The sequence below is a fragment of the Hyperolius riggenbachi genome, chromosome 1, assembly GCF_040937935.1.
Source record: "Hyperolius riggenbachi isolate aHypRig1 chromosome 1, aHypRig1.pri, whole genome shotgun sequence".
Taxonomy (NCBI): domain Eukaryota; kingdom Metazoa; phylum Chordata; class Amphibia; order Anura; family Hyperoliidae; genus Hyperolius; species Hyperolius riggenbachi.
This window is the reverse complement of record NC_090646.1, coordinates 224,550,102-224,571,956: the sequence shown is the minus strand read 5'-3', so window position 1 is coordinate 224,571,956 and position 21,855 is coordinate 224,550,102. Positions and strand designations below refer to the sequence as shown.

At 43.5% G+C, this 21,855-nt stretch overlaps 1 protein-coding gene across 2 annotated transcripts in view; it reads right to left on the bottom strand.

Moving 5' to 3' along the window:
• GAR1 (GAR1 ribonucleoprotein) overlaps nucleotides 1-20,784 on the bottom strand; it is a 32,449-nt gene extending 11,665 nt beyond the window's left edge. The window contains exons 1-3 of one of the 2 annotated variants that reach the window (XM_068270465.1): nucleotides 20,548-20,784; nucleotides 8,216-8,433; nucleotides 2,348-2,502 (exon numbers count right to left, since the gene is read on the bottom strand). In XM_068270465.1, coding sequence (XP_068126566.1) covers nucleotides 2,348-2,502; nucleotides 8,216-8,432 — 372 coding nt within the window. In that variant the 5' untranslated portion in view covers nucleotide 8,433; nucleotides 20,548-20,784. Of the gene's footprint in view, nucleotides 1-2,347; nucleotides 2,503-8,215; nucleotides 8,434-10,014; nucleotides 10,106-20,547 lie in introns of those variants that run through there. The other variant, XM_068270457.1, reaches the window with a different exon arrangement.
• Between the last annotated feature and the right edge of the window lie 1,071 nt (nucleotides 20,785-21,855).

The following is a 21,855-nucleotide window of genomic DNA, read 5'->3' as shown; positions in this document are numbered from 1 at the left end:
ATTAAAAAAAAAAAAAGAATCGGAAAATTGAAAAAAAAAAATGATCGAAATTCAGATCGGACATGTTGGAAATAATGACAATCTGGCAGGTAAATCTGCCAGAAAATTGTATGGTGTGTATCTAGCATTACCCTTCAGAGATCCTGTCCAATTTCAAACAAACAAGGCTATCAGTTAACAAAGAAAAAAAAAAACATATGTATAATGAATTTAGTATTGACCTGTTCTTTCCCATGAATGTCAGTTTCTTTATAAATATAACGTCAGCTTCATGAAGTAACTTTGGGTGTGACTGTTTGACAAGTTGACAACTTCCGATTACACATCTTCCTACACATTTTCCAAACTCACTACTATATTACACTGCACTTAGTAAACACATACAGAAGAAGCATAATGGGACAAACACTGAAGGTAGCCAAACATCTAGCGATGATGGGCAGATTAGACCAAGAAACAAATTTCTCTCTAACGGAATCTGATTAGAGAGAGATCAGTTGGCGCCCATACACTGCAGGCCGATTCCCAATTAATTTCAGCATGATATCGGCATTGTGGCGCCATATCCGCAGCCTCGCTGATGATATGCCCATAATGTTAATGTCCCACGTACTACATACACATTACCTGTCCGCTGGTGGCTCCGGGCTTTCTCCATACACGCGCGCCTTGTGGTTGCCTAGTGCCGCGTGTGACATCAGACGACACACGCGCGCCCTTACTAGGCAACCACATTGGGCGCATGTATGGAAAATAGAGAAAGCCAGGAGGCAGCGGAGGACAAGACAGGTAACATATCACTTACACCAGGGGAACAGCGCCAAGGGTTTTGTCGCTCATCCCGATAGTGCACGCAGTTACCGACATGCACCCGATCAAGCAAGTCGGCCGTACATCTTGCAGCATGTGCGATCAACTAATGCGATCAATTTCGGCCCGAAATAGGTCGTATTGTCGGTCGGGCATGCACTTGGCGGCACAGATTTTCATCCGAATCGTTTATAACAATCTAACCTTATATCCAATGCCAAACTTTCAATATCCACTTTTCACTAAGGGATAACACGGACCGACCCCTGACTTTAGTACAGAACCTGTTTTAAAGTACCACTATCACTAAAATTGTAATATTTAAAGTACATGTAAACACATACAAATAAGAAGTACATTTCTTCCAGAGTAAAATGTGCTATAAATTACTTTTCTACTATGTTGCTGTCACATACAGTAGGTAGTATAAATCTGACAGAACTGACAGGTTTTGGACTAGCCCATCTCCTCAAGGGGGATTCTCAGGCTGGGTGCACACGTGGCTGTGTGTGAAAGGGCGAGTTTTCTGTCATGTGTGGGGTTTTTGTGTGTACAGTTTCAGTGTGTTTGCGCTTTTCCTGCATACGCGTTTTTCAAGCGGTTTTATATTGCACTTTATACAACTCACTAGGACGACAACAGGAAGCAGAAAATCATTTTTTTTTTTTTTTTTTTAGAAAAAGCATATAAAACGCATGAAAAACGCATACAAAACGCAATACTTTGCATTACCATTGACTTTCATTATGTGCGTTTTTGAAACTTATGCAACAAAACCAGCCTTTTTAAAAACGCATGTTTGAAAATGCATACAAAACGCATATGCGTTTTTATATGTTTTTTTATGCGGCCCATTGACTTGCATTAGCAGCAAAAAACGCTGCAATTTCCACAACGCTAGAGTTTCTGCTAAGTGCTAAGCACTTCGTGAATGGCAGTTGCTCATTCCAAATTGCCAAAAAGGTGTGCAGGGAGCAGGGAGGCTGGCCAGCATCTTTGTATAAATCCTGTTCAGTGAGTGTCTTTATAAAGAATAAAGGCCATGCTGAGAATCCCCCATGAGGAGATGAGCTTGTCCAAAACCTGCTGGTTCTGTCAGATTTCTACTACCTACTGTAAGTGACAGCAACATAGGAGAAAAGTAATTTATGGCTCATTTTACTCTGGAAGAAATGTACTTCTTATTTGGATGTGTTTACAAGTATATTAAATGTTACTCTTTTTCACGATAGTGGTCCTTTAATTTAAGAGTATGTTCCTGTTAGGGCAATTTCGGTTTAGATTCAGTTGGAACTGGATGGGGGAAATTATACAATTAGGATAGATTAAATTATGTAAAATTAATTATAATTTACATTTGCAACATTGACCAAGCCTGGATTTTTGTAAGAGAAAGTGTCACAACTAACTCACTCTCACAAGGCATTCCTTTCTATTACTAGTCGTCAGTCAATAAGCACTACATCTGCCGATAGACAACTCTTCATTCTCACATCATGAAAAGTACCATTGTGTTTTGGACTAGTGAAAAGGATACAAAGTCTCTTAGCTGCCCAAATATTTCATCCACTTTCCCGATTTGTTCTTTGTTTTCCAGATAGATGGGGGCATTGAAATAAGGCACTTTATTTTCATCTGTAGTACATTTACACACAACATCATCTTCACAAGGGTGCATAAACTCTCCAACCACTGAAAGAAAATGAAAAACATGGTCACAAAATCCAGAACACACGTGTCACTCTAACTCTGCTTTATATATGCAATATATATCTCTTATGCTGTGGATCTGCTATGATAGCAAATACATTCTCTGCTGCAACATGAATTATCAGGGTACAAGGGAGAGGTCAGGACTAAAGCTTCGCTAAAGGGTTTGTACAGCGGCCCTAACCACCCACGTTGCCTCAGCCAGCCATCCGCTGCAGCAGATCGTCTTGGCTAAACGCTACCAAGACGTTCTGCACAGCAAAAGAAAGCATCATAACTTGGAGGCCAGTAACAGGTCCGTAACAGCATCAGCCAAAAACTGTCACTAGGTGAAACGGTCCCAATCCCTCTCTAGCGACGTCCCTTATACATGTGTACGATGCTTAAAGAGTGGCACCACTGTGCCGTCATGTGATTGGCAAGGCATATAAGGTAGCTGTGTAAACAAACTCACTGGTAATAAAACAATAACAAAGAAAAGGCCATTCAATTTCAGCTAAAAAAACAAAACAATCAAAAAAAACAGCATTTTTCTATCCAAAAGACTGATGTTTGTATAGCTCCTAATGTGTTCATAAAGATATGCAATGTTCCGCCTGGTAGAACAGGGGTGTATACCAGCTTCAGCAGAAGACTCAAATGTAGGCTCACATATGATATCACCTACACATAAATGTAAAAAAAAAAAAAATGCACATGATACCAAGAAGCAAAACATTCTATTGCAGAAGTAAATGATCTATTGAGGCCTTCCTCTACAATACAGCCGTATCCCCATAGAATATAATCACAATAAGGTAGAATCACTAGACTGCAGTAAGCAGAATAAAGGTAAATACATCAGGCAAGTGCATGCTCGCCCGACAAAGCGACCAACTTCGGGACGGAAATTGGTCGCATGGTCGATAGCGCATGCTGCAAGATGTCAGGCCAAAGTTGATTGGTCGGGTGTATACATTACCGGTCTGTGGCCTCCGCTTGTCCCCCGCTGCTCCAGGCGCATTCTCCTCTTCCGCATACACACACCTCACGTGATTTCCTGGTAGGGGCGCGTGTGGCGTCACACAGGGGTGCCCTTACTAGAAAACCACATGGGGCGGGCGTGTATGCGAAGAGGAGAATGCGCCCAAAGCAGCGGGGGGCAAGCGGAGGCCAGACAGGTAATGTATACCCTTTGGCACAGCGGGCATTATGGGTTCACAGCAGTGAGGCAGCGCACAGGGCCAATTCTGGCATGAAATTGATTGGGAATTGGCCTGTGGTATATGGGCAGGTGGCAGATCTCTCTCTTACAAGATTCAATAAGAGAGAGATTTGTCTCTTGGTCGAATCTGCCTATACATGGCTAGGTGCATAGCCACCTTAACATGCGTAAGGTCTTAAAGTGAATATTAACCATGAAAGAAAAAAAAGTTTCACTTACCTGGGGCTTCCCCAAGCCCACTGCAGCCGTCCTGTGCCCTCCGGTCCCCCGCCGCGGCTGAGTTTCGTTTTCAGCCGAGTAACAGTCGTCCCACAGCAACACGTCCCCTTCTTTACCTTCCCCGCTATCAAGCGCAAGCATACTGTGCCTGCGCATATTGAAATTGACAGAGGGGAAGGCGAAGTAGAGGACACGGTGCCGGGGGGGGGGGGGCGACTGTTAGTCGGTCGAAAACTAAACTAAGCTGCGGCGGGGGACCGGAGGACACTCGCGGAGCTGCGAGGCAACAGGACGGCTGCAGGGGGCTTAGGGAAGCCCCAGGTAAGTGAAACTTTTTTTCTTTCAGGGTTAAGGTTCACTTTAAGCACGATGAGTACAATGTAATGCATTGCATATAATGTATGGCATCCTGCTTTACATTTATCACAGTTTAGAGAATACACCCCAATGGGCCTAATGCACTATGCAATGGCAATTTTTATGTTACTAATAGTGGGTAAGCACCGCCCATTAGTGCCACATGCGTTATCGGGTTGATACATACAGTTTTATGTTTGTGCAACATAGTGTATCAAGCCCAATGAGTGGTGTATCCAAGGCATGCTCTGACAGTTACCTCAGAAAGCAACATTACAAGTCAATAGCAGCACAAAAAAAACAAAGTGATAAACCAAGTATGAAGCTGGACATTGTAACACAATGCACATATTCCGTTACCAAAGATCTACCAAATTTATTGCGACGATATCAGGTATCACACGGTTATGTATTTGGTCCCAGCAAGAAATAACTGGTCAGGTTGAAGTGCTAGTTCCAAAGTCACCTGCTTTTGCCACTGCCCTAATAACCACATTTTCAAACTAAGGTCTTCCAATGTTTTGTACTGTAATTACCGTATATTCCGGCGTATAAGACGACTGGGTGTATAAGACGACCCCCCAACTTTTCCAGTTAAAATATAGAATTTGGGATATACTCGCTGTATAAGACTACCCCTCTTCCAACGAACACTAAATAAAAGTAAAAAAAAACATCATATACTGGTGCTATGTATGAACAGATACTGGTGCTATACTGTATGTGGTACCCAGTATATAACAGTATATAAGTGATTGACTGGGTGGATTGGTCAACTCTTCCTCTCCCTTGGTGGATTGGTCACACTCTCCTTGTTTATCAGAGCGGTATGGAAGAATAAATCATGCTGTGCCCATAAAACACACCTCTTCCACCCTTCTGGCCCACCCTTGTATCCTATATACCTCCTTCTGTGCCTCTAAGATTCACTACAGTCCTCAGCAGCGAGATCTGAGAGTTGGTAACAGGCAAGGGCACATCACCCGGCATCAATGACGCCCGGCGTATAAGACGACCCCTGACTTTTCAGATGATTTTCAAGGGTTAAAAAGTAGTCTTATACGCAGGAATATACAGTAAGTATTTTAACATTTACTGTTCATTCTACTTTGAGAGTCATGTGGTCACACCCAATTTACCCACTTCACTGCTGCAACTAAAAAAGGGCAAATAAGAGAATTGCAAGTACATGACAAGTATTCTACCCAACATTTTTACCTTGTCTGACCCTTGCAGTATGAATAGCCTGATACACAACCAAGCAGCAGCTTCACCAACACTAGTTTGCTGATAACTCATTCAATTTTGCCGCTTCAGATAACTCAACCCCATTTCTACATCAGATTGCCTTTGACACCAACATTTGGCAATTTGCTTACTAATTTATCAAATTTAAAACCTAGGAGTGATATTCCACCGTCATTAAAAATTGCAATGACTTATCAGTTCTATACAACGCATTTTGTAATTTAATGTTATAAAATATTTTCGTTCAGTTTGCAGCATGCTATAAATATCAACAAGAGTTTGGAAATTCATGAAGTAATATTTTCAGCCATGAAAATCAGTACTCCGAAACCAAAAAGTGATCCTGGGTCAATCGAAATCATATAAACATCAGCTGATTCCTTTACGCTCAACTGATATTTTCCACCCTGCTTGATCAAGTAAACTTTGCTGACTACAATCAATTGAGTGGAATGGAACATTTAATTCTCCACCGATATGATAATATGATCTAGTCAAATGAAAAGGAAAATTATGTATGGGCATATTAACCACTTCACCCCAAAGGCGTTTTCACCCTAAAGGTGCGTACACACGCACTACAGCAGCCAACGACGGGTCCATCGGCACCTCCCGCTGGGCGGATTTTCAGCAGACTGTAGTGCGTGTACGCACTGTCGGCGGACTGATAAGGCTGTTTGTTCAGGAACAGCCTTATCAGTCCGCCGACAGTGCGTACACACGCACTACAGTCTGCTGAAAGTCCGCCCAGCGGGAGGATCCGACGGTCCCGTCGTTTGCTTCTGTAGTGCTTGCTCCTTAACGGACAAGGGCGAGTTTCACCTTTCAGTGCTCATGCCTTTCATTTGCCAATAGCTTAATAACTACTAATCATACTGAAATGATCTATATCTTGTTTTTTTCACCACCAATTGGGCTTTTTGGGGTTGATATTTGTTTTCAGTAATTAATTTATTTTCTAAGCATTTTAAAGGGAAAAACAAGGAAAAAATACACTATATCTCCAATTTCGTCCCCTATAGTTTTAATATAAACACTGCTACTGTGCATAAAACCCACACATTTTATCTGCCTATTTGTTCTGGTTATCACAAGATTTTAATTTTGGCCCTTAGTACAAAGTATGGTGACAATATAGTATTTGGAATTAAAGGTGTTTTCTTTGATTTTTTTCCCCACTATTTTCACGTGCACGGGAATGCACCTGCACGCGTGAGAGCCCGCACAGTGGCAGCATCACTGTCTGACTTTTAAAAACGTCCTGAGGCCATTAAGAGGCTCTAGCAGGACATTTTTATATGTCTGCATGTCATTAAGTGGTTAAAGAACAACTGAAGTGAGAGGGATATGAAAGCTGTCATATTTATTACCTTTTAAACAATACCAGTTGCCTGGCAATCCTGCTAATGTATTTGGTTGCAGTAGTGTCTGAATAACACCAGAAACAAGCCTGCAGCTAATCTAGTCAGATCTGACTATAATGTCAGAATCACCTGATCTGCATGCATGTTCAAGGTCTATGGCTGAATGTATCAGAGGCAGAGGATCAGCAGGATAGCCAGGCAAATCATTTTGCTTAAAGAGAATCTGTATTGTTAAAATCGCACAAAAGTAAACATACCAGTGCGTTAGGGGACATCTCCTATTACCCTCTGTCACAATTTCGCCGCTCCCCGCCGCATTAAAAGTGGTTAAAAACAGTTTTCAAAAGTTTGTTTATAAACAAACAAAATGGCCACCAAAACAGGAAGTAGGTTGATGTACAGTATGTCCACACATACAAAATACATCCATACACAAGCAGGCTGTATACACCGTTCCTTTTGAATCTCAAGAGATTATTTGTGTGTTTCTTTCCCCCTCGAGTTCTCATGCACTGAAGTTTCAGGCTGCTCTTTTCTTCCTGCAAACAGCTTTGCCCTTGTCTGAATTTTCTCAGTATGTGAAAGCCCAGCCAGCTCAGAGGACGATTTATCCAGCTTATAAAAGATAAGAGAGCAGAGAGAAGCTGCACTAATCTAAATATCACACAGGCAGTGTGCAAAGAGGGGCCTGAAAGGGGGAATGCATAGCAGAACCACAACACTGAAGAACTCGGCAGCCTTCCAGACACAGGCCGACAAGTCTGACAGGGGAAAGATACATTGATTTATTACAGAGACTGTGATAGCAGAAAGTGCTGCAGTAAGCCAGAACACATTAGAATAGCTTTTGGAACTTGTAGGATGATAAAAAAACAGGATGCAATTTTTGTTACGGAGTCTCTTTAAAATGAAATAAATGTGGTAGCCTCCATATCCCTCTTGCTTCAGTTGTCCTTTAACAGGACTGGCCGCTGCTTTGCTGTTACTAATCCTGTGCAAAATTCCTTGTAACCTATAGATTTGAATAGAAGTTTTTTTTTTTTTTTAATCAACAAAAATGATACATCGCTTTGTGTATTTCCGCCATGTCCCCGAATTGCAATGGACAGGATGGGTTAGAAAGTCAGGATTACCAAATGAGGAGGCTTTCCTCACTCCATTACAATTGTCACAATTTCCTCCAGGAGGATCTAAGTTAGAAATAACCTTACAGAGCATCCTGAAACAAGTCTAGCTGGACTTTTACTGTAATACTTAAAACATGCAAAAATGTCAATAGTTGGAATTATCAGGAATAACTTACCAATAACACTCTCTGGTGGTCCTTGGTCATAACCCCCTCTGTTAAAGCCTCCACGTCCTCCACCTCTTCCAAAGCCGCCACCGCCTCCTCTTCCTCCAAAACCACCTCTTCCAAAGCCACCACCACCACCACGTCCTCCTCCTCTTCCGCCCCAACTGCCACCTCCTCCGCCACCCCAATTGCCACCTCCACCGCGGTTAAAGCCACCTCGGGACATCCTGAACAGAAAAAAAATGGTGGATTCAGCGAGAGGAAGGTATGCAAAAATTGAAAAGGGAATAATGTACATGATTTACAAGTTAAAATGAAGCCAGTTATAAACAAAACAAAAACAAAAAAAAAAACATTCCAGCACATACCAAATCCAAAGTGCTAAAAATCTGACCTTTTAAAGGCAACTGAGCAAGTTACTTTTGTAAATGAACCTTCCTAGGAGGTTCATAATGAAGTGTGTGCCTTTGAGGGGGTGGAAGTTGAGGTGAGCTTCACTACTTACCTGTGCCATCTTCTCCATCTGACCGGCCACATATGCTGAATTTGTCATAAATTGCATCCACAGACTACATCTCCTGGCATGCATTGCGGTGTGCACAAGACACTGCGGGGAACTACAAAATATGTCAGATGCAGCGGGTCAGATGGAGAAGATGGCACAGCCTATACGGGTCTGGGGCCAAAGGAGCAGCACTCCATTGGAAAATAGTCATGCCCCAGTCCCTTTCCTCCAACCGTACACTCCATTACAAACCTTTGTTATGGGGAAATTCATTTAAAAAAGATGTTTTTATTGGTGCTCAGTAACCTTTTATTGCTGTGTATCCAGTGTTCAAAAGTATTTACACAGTGTTTATTAATTTCATACAGTAGTACTTCATTCAGGTGAGTATCTTATTTTGATCCCAAGCTTCGACTCAGAATCACTTTAATAAATAGGATCTGTTCAGACTTGTCAGTCTGCAATGGATCAGTTGCGGAAAGCAGACTGCACCTTTGTGTGGTCTGCAATTTTTCCCAGAGAGAGGAGATGCATTTCCCAATTCCCATGTGGCCTATGGCAGAAACAGGCACCAAGCAAACCATCAGAGCGGACGCTATACTGTCCGCTTTTGCTGGCCCTTCAAGGTCAGGTGCAAGTGGGAACCTAGCCTAACAGCCTTAGTGCATTGACATTTCACAAACTGTTAGGTGTAACAGAAAAGGTTTGATTTTACCAAATGCGGTAAGGCTGTGTAGACTAAAGCCATAATCTTGAGTTGTTTTCATCCAGCTACCACCAACTGGGCCCAATTTTCAGAGGTTTTAGGCAGAGCTGAAAAGGGCTCTCCATTTCACACACTGTCTTATATTGCAAATGGCAGAAATTCAATCAGTTCAATCTAACCGAGTATTTCCGGATTGGAGGAAGAGGAGTGATCCACAAATATATTCAAACAGAGATTGCTGGGATTCTAAACAGTAATATTGTATGATGTGCTACACAACCTCCTTATATACGGATAAACTGCACCATACATACACAGCTAATTAGTACGAACTACATCAAAACGAAAATAAAGTCCAGCAAAAGACAACGACACAATACTAACGCATGTATGCACACGGAAAATAACAGTGCAAAGGATGAGATGGAGTTTGAACACTTTTGAAGACAGCGATGGCCGCATAAGTCTGCTAGACTTCATGTCAGTCTACTTTCTGAATTGAAAAACACAATTATCTGAACATTACTACATGATAACGACGGAACTGTAGCTGATCTACACGGAAGATGCTATTAATGAACAGCCGAATCAACATACCCGTCTAGCGTGCTGCTTCTTGCTCGATTTCCTTCGCTGCAGAGACACGTGGGGACTCTCGTCCGGCGACGGTCACACTCTGATTACGTCATCAAATCGCGCAACAACAAAACTTTATTGAAACAGTTTTACTACTAGTTGGTTGCTGTTTTCTTTGGAGTCGACTCCGTATAGTACTGTATTGATAAATCTTCATAAGCAACAACCAGTGCTGTCTATTGCTATTGTTGGAATGAGGTGGAATCCGCTCTAGTTTTTTGCTCTTCATATAATCACCTCATTTTTATTTGTTGCCACATAATTTAGTTTATGATCAGTGATCACGGTTTTTAATTTACGTTCCGTGGTTTTTTTTTTTTTTTTTTTAATGGAGAAAGGAATACATATTGGGTGGTTGGAGGTAATGGTGACATTTTTATTGAATATACCATGTATAGTGCCCCTGTTGTAATGTTCTCATTACAGTGACTCAGATGACCAATATTATCTTAACAGTAGTCTCAATTCACTAAGGACAGTTCAGTAAAATAATTTAGGTTGGTAAAATACTGCATCTGGTATTTTACACCTTTTTTTTCCAAATTCACTAACATTTTCTGCATAAGGTAGAAGATTGGTAATTTACAGAACAAATTTGATTTTTTTTTTAAACTAGTCATACTGAGGCTGGGTTCGCATTAGCAAAAAAAAAAAAAAAACACAAAGAAAACATTACGCTTATAGAAATGGGTAAGCAGAGATGCCAAGACATGCCAAGACAACAAAAAACGGTACTATTCTGTTAGCCGGGTGCAACCACCAAGTGGCGTTAATTACTATTCCCCCTCCAGGCCTCCATGGATAGTAGGGAAAGATGTAACTCTGGTGGAGTTTTATCGCCACGTAGTGGATGCGCCCGGCTAATGGAAAAGAACCCAAAAAACATTTATATCACACTTTTCTCCTGGTAGACTCAAAGCATCAGAGTTGCAGCCACAAGGGTGCGCTCTATAGGCAGTAGCAGTGTTAGGGAGTCTTGCCCAAGATCTCCTACTGAATAGGTTCTGGGTTACTGAACTGGAAGAGCCAAGATTTGAACCCTGGTCCCCTATATCAGAGGCAGAGCCCTTAATTGGTACACTATCCAGCCATGCAAACAGATACTATGCAGACCTGTTTGGAACAGATCCATGCTGACAAATTGACCGCAAGGAAGTGCAGTATATGATAATTGCAGATGTGGATTGCTGATGCCGATAGAATTAATGTAAGCTACGCAAGGTTCATCATTGCATATGTTTGCTAATTTTACTAACCTGCAACCTACTCAGTCAGTTCCACTGCCGCTTGGTCCACTGCAGGGGAGAAGTGGTGGTATACATATCAGAGCCCCAGCAGAAGCATGGGGCTCCTCATTGGATTTCAACCGACCAATGGGAATCCTCTCCCCCTAGGGTCGATTCTAACTAGTTCACTGAGTGGTTGAAGGGAGGAATCTCATTGGTCTGTTGCAATCCAATGAGGCTCACCATATGCTTCTGCCGGCGCTTCAATCTGTATACAGTAGATCCGAGTGGCAGTGTCAGCAGTAGAGGTGGAAGGTGACGGTGCCATTTGACCGGACCAAATGCAGAACAGAAGGTAAAGTGAACGACACGCGGAGATGCAATGAAACAGTGCAAGTGTTGTGTATCAGTGTGAACCCAGCTTAAAGGTGCCCACTAATTAAACAATCTTTTTTTGTACAACCTTACCAAATCTATGTAGTAGAAGGGTAAACTGAATTGAGCATGCTTTGAATGGATATTTTATGTAGTCCCTCATATTACATAGAAATGGTAAGCTTGGACAAACCAGATTGAGTCATTAGTGGGCACCTTTAGGTTGGTATTCTCAGCTGATCTACAAATGATTGATTACTCCAGGATTGGAAATTGATTGGGTTGTTGTGCTCCATGTAGTATCTTTTCCCACATGAACTAGCAAAAATCCAGCTGAGAAATTATCACATCGCTCTTCCCTCTATCGTACTATTGCTCCGTGTAGTACATAGCTTTGCATTCAACCCTCTCTAACCTTCCCCACCTGCTCAAGGAAAATACAGGTAGTCCCCAGTTAATGAATGATAGAGGGATTATAGGTTCACCAGTCCACTCGTGCAAGCTCCCTGCCACGTTCCCGCAGCTGGGAGCGTTCTACGCCTGCACAGTGGTACTGTGCAGGCACAGATCGCTCTCGGCAACGGGGACTCGTGCATGCGCAGTATGCCCCAAATGGTGAAGCTCCTACCCGACAATTTTACGGGGCTCCTATCCGACAATTCAGGAGGGGAAGGAGGACAGCGAGGGAGCGATCGGCGTGGAGGGGGCTGGAGGAAGCCCGAGGTACGTATAAAACTTTTATAACCTTTCATCTCAGCTTTACTTATAGGGCTGGTTCACACTACAAGTGCTTTTCTAAGTGATTGAGATTTTAAAAGCTCTTGCTTATGTAATTCTATATGTGTGTTTTAAATCACTAGCGCTTAAAGAGAACCCGAGGTGGGTTTGAAGAATATTATCTGCATACAGAGGCTGGATCTGCCTATACTGCCCAGCCTCTGTTGCTATCCCAAACCCCCCTAAGGTCCCCCTGCACTGTGCAATCCCTCATAAATCACAGCCACACTGCTGACAAACAGCTTGTCAGAGCTGGCTGTTTTTATCTCTATAGTGTCAGTCTGCTGCTCTCCCCGCCTCCTGCAGAACTCCAGTCCACGCCTGCATCCCTTCCCTCCCTGCTGATTGGAGGGAAGGGACGGGGGCAGGGACCGGAGCTATGCAGGAGGCGGGGGAGCAGCTGAGAATGACACTACAGATGTAAACACAGCCTCACAGCATGGCTGTGATTTATGAGGGATTGCAGAGTTCAGGGGGACCTTAGTGGGGTTTGGGATAGCAACAGAGGCTGGGCTGTATAGGCAGATCCAGCCTCTGTATGCAGATAACATTCTTCAAACACACCTCGGGTTCTCTTTAAAAAAAAAGCTCTTGCAGTGTGAACCAGCACAAAAGGGTTGCTTTAGGGCTAGTGACAAGACAATATACTCTGTACAGCGCTGCATAATATGTCGGCGCTATATAAAGACTTAAATAAATAAATAGTTCACAGTGCATCAGTTGCATTGCAGAATAATTCTGCATATCAACTCACTGCCCATAAAATTCTATGGGCCTGTTCGTTTGTCTGTGTTGTAATGGACCACATTATTCTAACTTGCTGCATTCAGGCTTTGAATTAACATCTACAGTATGTCCAGTCTCCATTGCAGTGAACTGCAAAAAAAAGTTGTATACTTACCTCAGTACAGTCCTGGATTCTCCGTCCTTACCGGCCTTCTTCCCTCTCTGCTGTCTCTGCGCTCAAAGTACGTAGCTCCCAACTGTCCCTCTTTCGGAAGGACAATCCCTCTTTAGGAACCACTGTACCTCTTTCTTCCTCATTGGTCCGTTTCAGGACTGTTGTTCTGATCTATGTAAATATATGTATTTTTCTACTGAAAAATGTGTTTAACTAAATTCCTGCCATCATTTAAATGTATATATTTCTCATTTTAAAATGTTAAAATAAAGGAAATCTACTGATGATAGAAAGGACCAGCATAGTCTGAATGATAAAAAAATCACCTTTTACTTCTGAATTCTTTGTGATATGCATGACAAGGGGTGTGACAGTGTCCCTCTTCCTTATCTCAAAAAGTTGGAGGTATGAAACTATGTGCAGAGCAACTCATTAATTAATCTATAATTTGTGCTTCCATTGGGATAAAGAACTGGACATGGTTGGGGAACAAGATGCTGTGGTGTGGCCGACAAATAAGCCGACTAGTTTCACTCTGCTCCTCTAAGCTTTCTCAGGGCTCATGTTTTTATTTAAAAGCAGAAAGTTTTAAATCTGGAATGATACCATCGTGATTCGACTTTCTGCTCTTAGGCCTGGTGCACACCAAAAACCGCTAGCAGATCCGCAAAATGCTAGCAGATTTTGAAACGCTTTTTCTTATTTTTCTGTAGCGTTTCAGCTAGCATTTTGCGGTTTTGTGAAGCGTTTTTGGTGTAGTAGATTTCATGTATTGTTACAGTAAAGCTGTTACTGAACAGCTACTGTAACAAAAACCGCCTGGCAAAACGCTCTGAAGTGCCGTTTTTCAGAGCGGTTTGCGTTTTTCCTATACTTAACATTGAGGCAGAAACGCATCTGCAATCCAAAATCTGCAGCAGCCCGGGAGTATGCGTTTCTGCAAAACGCCTCCCGCTCTGGTGTGCACCAGCCCATTGAAATACATTACCCTAGCGGATCCGCACCTGCAAGCGGATCGCAAACCGCAGCAGAACCGCTCTGGTGTGCACTAGGCCTTTGTGTAGGCTAACATGGTACAATACTCTACCGTTGCAATAGCAAAGGTATGGCCAGCAGATGGAGTCTGTGCTCTTGGTTTGTGAAGTATGGCAGGTGAAGTGAAAGCATACAGACAATGCTCTACTTACAAATTACTTGAGTTACAATGTTTCAGAGATACTGAGTTGTGTTCATGTACCAAATATTCAATACTGTTTTTTGACATATTTTAGTTGTTAAATGTATAAACTGTTATAAGTAGATTAAAACACTTAAAAGCACATTGAAAACAACCAAAAACATAGTTTATTGTACTATACTGTATGTCCAAATCCAGAGTTATCTGAAAGTAAATAATTTATCCACATTTCACCATGCTCAGCACAGGACTCAACTTACAAACAAATTCAGCTTACAATTTCCCAGGCTGGAAAGTAGGGGACCGCCTATACGGATAAAGAGAGACACAAATGGCAAAGTGGTAGGGAAGAGAGCAAAGTGGCAGGGGAAGGGAATACAAGGTGGCAGACAGAGAAACTTGCAGTGCGGGGTGGCAATAACTGTGCTACGCGGAGGAGAGAAAAAACTTGTGCAAAGCTGTGTCTGGATAGTGTAATGGTTAAGGGCTCTACCTCTGGCACAGGAGACCAAGGTTTGAATCTCAGCTCTTTCTGTTCAGTAAGCCAGCACCTATTCAGTAGGAGACCTTAGGCAAGTTTCTCTAACACTGCTGCTGCCTATAGAGTGTGTCCTAGTGGCTGCAGCTCTGGTGCTTTGAGTCTGCCAGGAGAAAAGCGTGATATAAATGTTATTTGTCTGGTGAGTAGTGAGAAAGCAAGAGCGCAAAGTGGCAGACAGAAAAAGAGAGAGTCGAGGCTGAGTTCACACTGGCAAAAAAATGTTCCTCTTCAGGGCAGATGGCTGCTGCATATGTTTTGCTAACTTTACTCTCCTGCCACCATCGCATTCAGTTCCAATGACACTGCTGGTCACTGCCGCTTGATCCACTGCAGAGGGGGAAGCGCTGGTATACAGATCAAAGGCCCAACTGAAGTATGGATTGCAACAGACAAGGGAGGATTGTGCTCCCAGGACTGTCCAGAAAAAAAACACTAGGATTTCTATAAGTGGTAACAAAGGCTAGGTTCACAGTGCTCAGTTGCATGGCAGAAAAATTCTGCATGGCAACTTACTGCCCATACAATTCTATGGGCCTGTTCACAGTAACCGATCGCGTTATTCTAACTTGCTGCATGCTGGCTTTGCATTAAAGGGATACTGTAGGGGGAAAATGAGTTAGAGTTACCCGGGGCTTCTAATGGTCCCCTGCAGACATCCTGTGCCCGTGCAGCCACTCCCCAATGCTCCGGCCCCGCCTCCGGTTCACTTCTGGAATTTCAGACTTTAAAGTCTGAAAACCACTGCGCCTGCGTTGCCATGTCCTCGCTCCCCCTGATGTCACCAGGAGCGCACAGCGCAGGCACAGACCATACTGGGCCTGCGCAGTACGCTCCTGTTGCCATCAGCGGGAGTGAGGACACGGCAACACAGGCGCAGTGGTTTTCAGACTTTTAAAGTCTGAAATACCAGAAGTGAACCAGAGGCAGGGCCGGAGCATCGGGGAGTGGCTGCGCAGGCACAGGATGTCTGCGGGGGACCATTAGAAGCCCCGGGTAACTTCAACTCATTTTTTCCTGACCCCCCTACAGTGTCCCTTTAAAGTCTATGGTCAGTCTCCATTGCAGTTCACACACATTTAACATGTGCGTTATGCAACTGACCACTGTGAATCCAGCCTAAAGGTTATTATGCTGTTGTTTATCTTTTAGAGCAGAGAGGAAGTTCTGAGTTCAGGACGACTTTAATAACTGCAATTAGCTGCTATTTCAGGTAATTTGAGTGCCTGCTATTTGTACTCTGGTGCTCTGTATTTTATTTATTGGCGTATATGGGTGGGCGTGAGTGGTGTGTGTGTGGAAAGTTTCCTTAGAGTTAGGCAGGGGGGAGGGGGGTTCCTTAGGGTTAGGCATTGCCGGGGAGGGAGGTCCTTAGGGTTAAGCTTTGGCAGGGGGATCAGTTAGGGTTAGGCATCAAGAGCTGGAAGGATGTTGTGAGAGTAATGTTGGGCCATGGGAAAAAAATCAATAAAGGTAACCAATAAATTATCGGAATTACTAATTCATAGTAGAATATCGGTAATTTACCAATATTCTACAGGTTAATATCTCCAGCGGCAAATTATAAATGTTTGCGCATGAAGTACAAGGCAGCCGCCAAAGACAGCGAGGTCCCCTCTGAAGTGAGGCCCCAAGCAGGGGCTTGCCTTGCTTGTACCCTGGTAGTGCCCCTGTAAGTAAGGCACTCTCAAAAAGTGGCCAATAAGATGTATAGCAGAGGTAACAGACAGAAAGAATCCAGTCAGGAGTAACAGCAGGAAATGATTTACAACATTTAACTGCCAGGGAGCAAAGCTTGCGCTCTAGAGTGATAAGGCGACATCCACCGCTCTCACATCAAAGCAAAATAGCATGCTGAGCTCACAATGCAATGTATATTCACTAGAAAAAGTTTAAACAGACAAATTACCCGAAGCACTGGAATGTACAGTGAAGCTCTGTGTGTACCAATGTTTCCAAGGACTGAGCCTTTCCAGAAATCCAGCCCTGTTTACAAAGGGGGTATTTTTAATGTGCGTGAATCTATACTGTATATTCACCTTGTCCACTGCTCTTCAGCTGGTGCCTGTTGCACTCACTTGTATCCTCATCAAGACTTGCTGCAATTTATTTGCCAAAGAAACAAGTTTATTACTATCAAACGAGATAAACAGAGAAACACCAAGAGCCCCAATAGTGTAGTATATATTGACAAAGGGGGTAATGACAAAGAGTAATAGTTGTTATACTCACAAACATGGGTCACCAATAGGCAACCACTGTAAAGGCAGGTGGGGAGATTATCCTGACCCCACTCAGGAATAAGAAGTCGCTCTCTGTAGATAGTAGAAAGGGTCGCAACCCTCCACCAAGGGTGGATACAATATTATATAAGAGAGAACAGAGGCGCCAAAAAGATAAAAGGGGTTTTAAAGGAGCTTAAAAGCCAAAACTTGGTAATTAGAGGAGGCAGTGGTGGACTTACCCCCTCCAAGCAGACACAACAGGACTGTACATTTAGTCTATTTATTAACGAACTCCAGATAAAACAAAGCAACGCGTTTCACGGGTCAGCGCCCGCTTCCTCAGGCAATAGAAAAAGGAGTTACAGCATCTAGCGAGGCGCTGAGTGTCGTTTGTTTTGCTAGATGCTGTAACTCCTTTTTCTATTGCCTGAGGAAGCGGGCACTGACCCGTGAAACGCGTTGCTTTGTTTTATCTGGAGTTCGTTAATAAATAGACTGAATGTACAGTCCTGTTGTGTCTGCTTGGAGGGGGTAAGTCCACCACTTACACATTTCCAGTTCTATACTTTCAGTATGCTTTCTTCTTCAGGAACACATCCATAAGTGATCTGTTATCCATTAATTTAAGGTTTAACATCTACAGTACCTGTCTGTTTTTTTCATAAACTGCAATAAATCTTATCTTCTTTACCATTAGTATTGTAGTGCTGCCATGGGACAGTTTTTCCTGGGATGCTGCTTGACACCAACTGCTTCCCAATACTATTAGGGCTGGTTCACACTTGGGCAATTTTGGTGATCGCTAGCGAATCAGCGATCAGCAAAACACTCGGACTAATGTAACCCTATGGAATAATTTGCACTGCAGCGTTTGTGATTTGCATCAATCATAAACTTGCTGCATGCAGCATTTTGCCAGGGATCGCAATGTGATTCTCGTTCTCTTGAACGGGAATTGTAAATCCCAGCTAAATCGTGAAATTTTGTGGTGCAATTGCAATCTCTGGGTATTTGCAATTTACGTTTTGTGAACTAGCCCTTAAAGAGACACTGAAGCAAAAAAAAAAATGATCTAATGATTTGTATGTGTAGTACAGCTAAGAAATAAAACATTACGAGCTGAGACATAAGTCTAATATTGTTTCCAGTACAGGAAAAGTTAAGAAACTTTAATTGTTATCTATGCAAAAGAGCCATTGAGCACCACGACTTTCAAAGTCGCAGAGAGCTCTGTCTTCTGAAACTTGTTATCTCAACTGTCTGTCAATGTATTTTCTTTTTCTCTACAGAAGACAGGTCAATAGTTCACTGGCCTGCACTGTAAAAACATTTAGGATGCTGAATAGTGTATTGATTTTATATATATATAAATAAGAGAATATTGTCTTTGTTACTAATCTTATAGTAATTGTCTGTACTACACAACCAATTCATTATATCATCATTGTTGTTCACTAACCCTTAAAGGGACTCGGAGCTCCCGAAAAAAAAAAGATTTATACATACCTGAGCCTTCCTCCAGCCTCATCAGCTTGGATCGCTCCCATGCTGCCATCCTCCGATGTCTGCAGCGCCGGTACCGGGTCCCCGCACTTCCGTCAGTACTTCTGTCAGTTGGAGCCAGTCTGACGTAAGGGAAGTGCGCCCTCTGTGTATGTCTCCAGCAGTACCAGCGCTGCAGATATTGGAGGATGGCGGCGTGGGAGCGATCCAAGCTGATGGGGCTGGAGGAAGCCCCAGCTATGTATACATTTTTTTTGTTGGGGGGGAGCTCCAGTATACTTTAAGATCTTAATTAAAGTCGGCAGAGGCAGCTGATAATGACTGCCTCAGCCAATAATTCGGTGTGTGTACAGTAGCCCCAGACCTGCAAGCGGTCCTCCAGGTGGAACAGCTTTGCCAAACGATGGATGATTCCTTCATGCTGCTGACTGTCCCACCCGCCACGTGACGTCTGTCCTCCCAGGAGCAAACCCAGGATTTTCAAGGGGGGGGTTCCTGAAAGATCTCTTTTGGCAAGCCGCGCACTACCGCACATGCGCTTGCCCACAAAATACACATGATGCACAGCATTTCCCCACAAAATACACACAATGGGCAGGGTTTCCCTTCAAAATACACATGCTGCAGTAGTGTTTCGCCAAAATATATATAATGTGGCGGTGATTAGGTAGCCAGATAACCCCCCCTTTATTACGGATAACGAAATTACCCTATAGTACAGGTGACCAGATGACCCCCCATTTATCGCACAGGTAGCCAGAGGAGGCCCCCATTTACAGTATAGGTAGCTAGATGACCCCCCCAAGTAAGGATAGGTAACCACATGATCCCCATTTATCGTATATAGCCAGATGACTCCCCGTTCAGTACATATATCCAAATTCCCCCTTGTATTTCGCCAAATCCCCCTTATATATAGCCAGTGTATATAGCCAGATACCCCTTGTATATAGCCAGGGTATATAGTCAGATCCCCCTTGTATATAACCAGGGTATATAGCCAGACCCCCCCTTGTATATAGTAAGGGTATATAGTCAGATTCCCTTGTATAGAGCCAGGGTATATAGTCAGATCCCCCTTGTATATAGCCAGATCCCCCTGGTATATAGCCAGACCCCCCCCCTGTATATAGCTAGATCCCCCCTGTATATAACCAGGGTATATAGCCAGACCCCCCCTTGTATATAGTAAGGGTATATAGTCAGATCCCCCTTGTATAGAGCCAGGGTATATAGTCAGATCCCCCTTGTATATAGCCAGATCCCCCTGGTATATAGTCAACCCCCCCCCCCCCCCCCCCACTGTATATAGCCAGATCCCCCCCTGGTATATAGCTACTGTACATAAGATACCCCCTGTATATAGCTACTGTACATAAGATACCCCCTGTATATAGCAAGTGTATATAGTTATATTCCCCCTATATATAGCCAAATCCTCCCTGTATATAGCCAGTGTATATAGCCAGATTTCCCACTGTACATAGCCAGACCCCCCTGCATAGAGCCAGTGTATATAGTCAGATCCCCCTGTGCATATATAGCCAGATCCCCCCAGTGCTATTGAGGTATTCAATATATCAGTGTGCAGCTCCAAATAGAAGACTATTGTTTAATCTACGCATGACAATGACAAATACAAAGTGCTGCTTCTGCAAAAAGTTAAATCAGCAAACACCAGCAGTGAAAGGGTTACAGGAGACAGTGAGATGCTGGCTGTGTGATAAGTGCTGGCCTGTTCAAAGCACAGGAGAAAAGAGGAGAGGTGTCACCTTACAAAGAAGTGTCTGTAGCTGATGTCTGCTGCAGTCAGTGTCCCGGCCTGTCCCTTCGGGTTTTAAATCCCAGGAGGCTGGTATTGAGGGAGAAACTTTCCTGCCGAGTGCAGACATCCGGCAGGACTGGAATCCTCTGGCTGCCTCTGCCCTTTCAAATGACGAGCTGGAAGCCCGGCTGCTCACTCCTCACTGGCTGGCTATCTCTGCAGGCAAGGGGCAGGACTTCTGTTACCTAGCAGCCAGTCACTCAGTTACAGCAGCAGCCGCGATAGGTACCAGGAGAGACAGACATCGACATGCCCCATGGCTGAATACACGGCAGCCCCACTTCCGGTCTCCGTGCAAGGGGGTGGTTCCAGACACCCGGAACACCCCCTTCCGTTCGCCAGTGAGTCCCCCTCAAAGCAACAGAATGCATCATCAGCTATACAGCTGACTTTGCGTCTGTACAGTGTAGGTCCAGCAATGTCACCCAAGGACTCAGATCCTGATCCCTGACGGGCAAAATCAATCAGGTGTGTACGGACCTTTACATTCCGGACTCACCCCCTTCTCTCCATGTTACCTTGGACCTGCCCTCTCCAGGGGGACAGAAGTGTCCAATATATATACTGTGGCTTGCAAAAGTATTCGGCCCCCTTAAAGTTTTCCACATTTTGTCACATTACTGCCACAAACATGAATCAATTTTATTGGAATTCCACGTGAAAGACCAATACAAAGTGGTGTACACGTGAGAAGTGGAACGAAAATCATACATTTTTCCAAACATTTTTTACAAATCAATAACTGCAAAGTGGGGTGTGCGTAATTATTCAGCCCCCCTGAGTCAATACTTTGTAGAACCACCTTTTGCTGCAATTACTGCTGCTAGTCTTTTAGGGTATGTCTCTACCAGCTTTGCACATCTAGAGACTGAAAACCTTGCCCATTATTCTTTGCAGAACAGCTCCAGCTCAGTCAGATTAGATGGACAGCGTTTGTAAACAGCAGTTTTCAGATCTTGCCAACTCTTGAAACTTCTTATGCTTTTCTGTTAACAATGGCTTTCTTCTTGTCACTCACTCTTCCATAAGAGCCAACTTTGTGCAGTGCACGACTAATAGTTGTCCTATGGACAGATTCTCCCATCTGAGCTGTAGATCTCTGTAGATCTCTACAGCTCGTACAGATTCTCCCATCTGAGCTGTAGATCTCTACAGCTCGTACAGAGTCACCATGGGCCTCTTGACTGCATTTCTGATTAGCGCTCTCCTTGTTCGGCCTGTGAGTTTAGGTGGACGGCCCTGTGTTGGTAGGTTT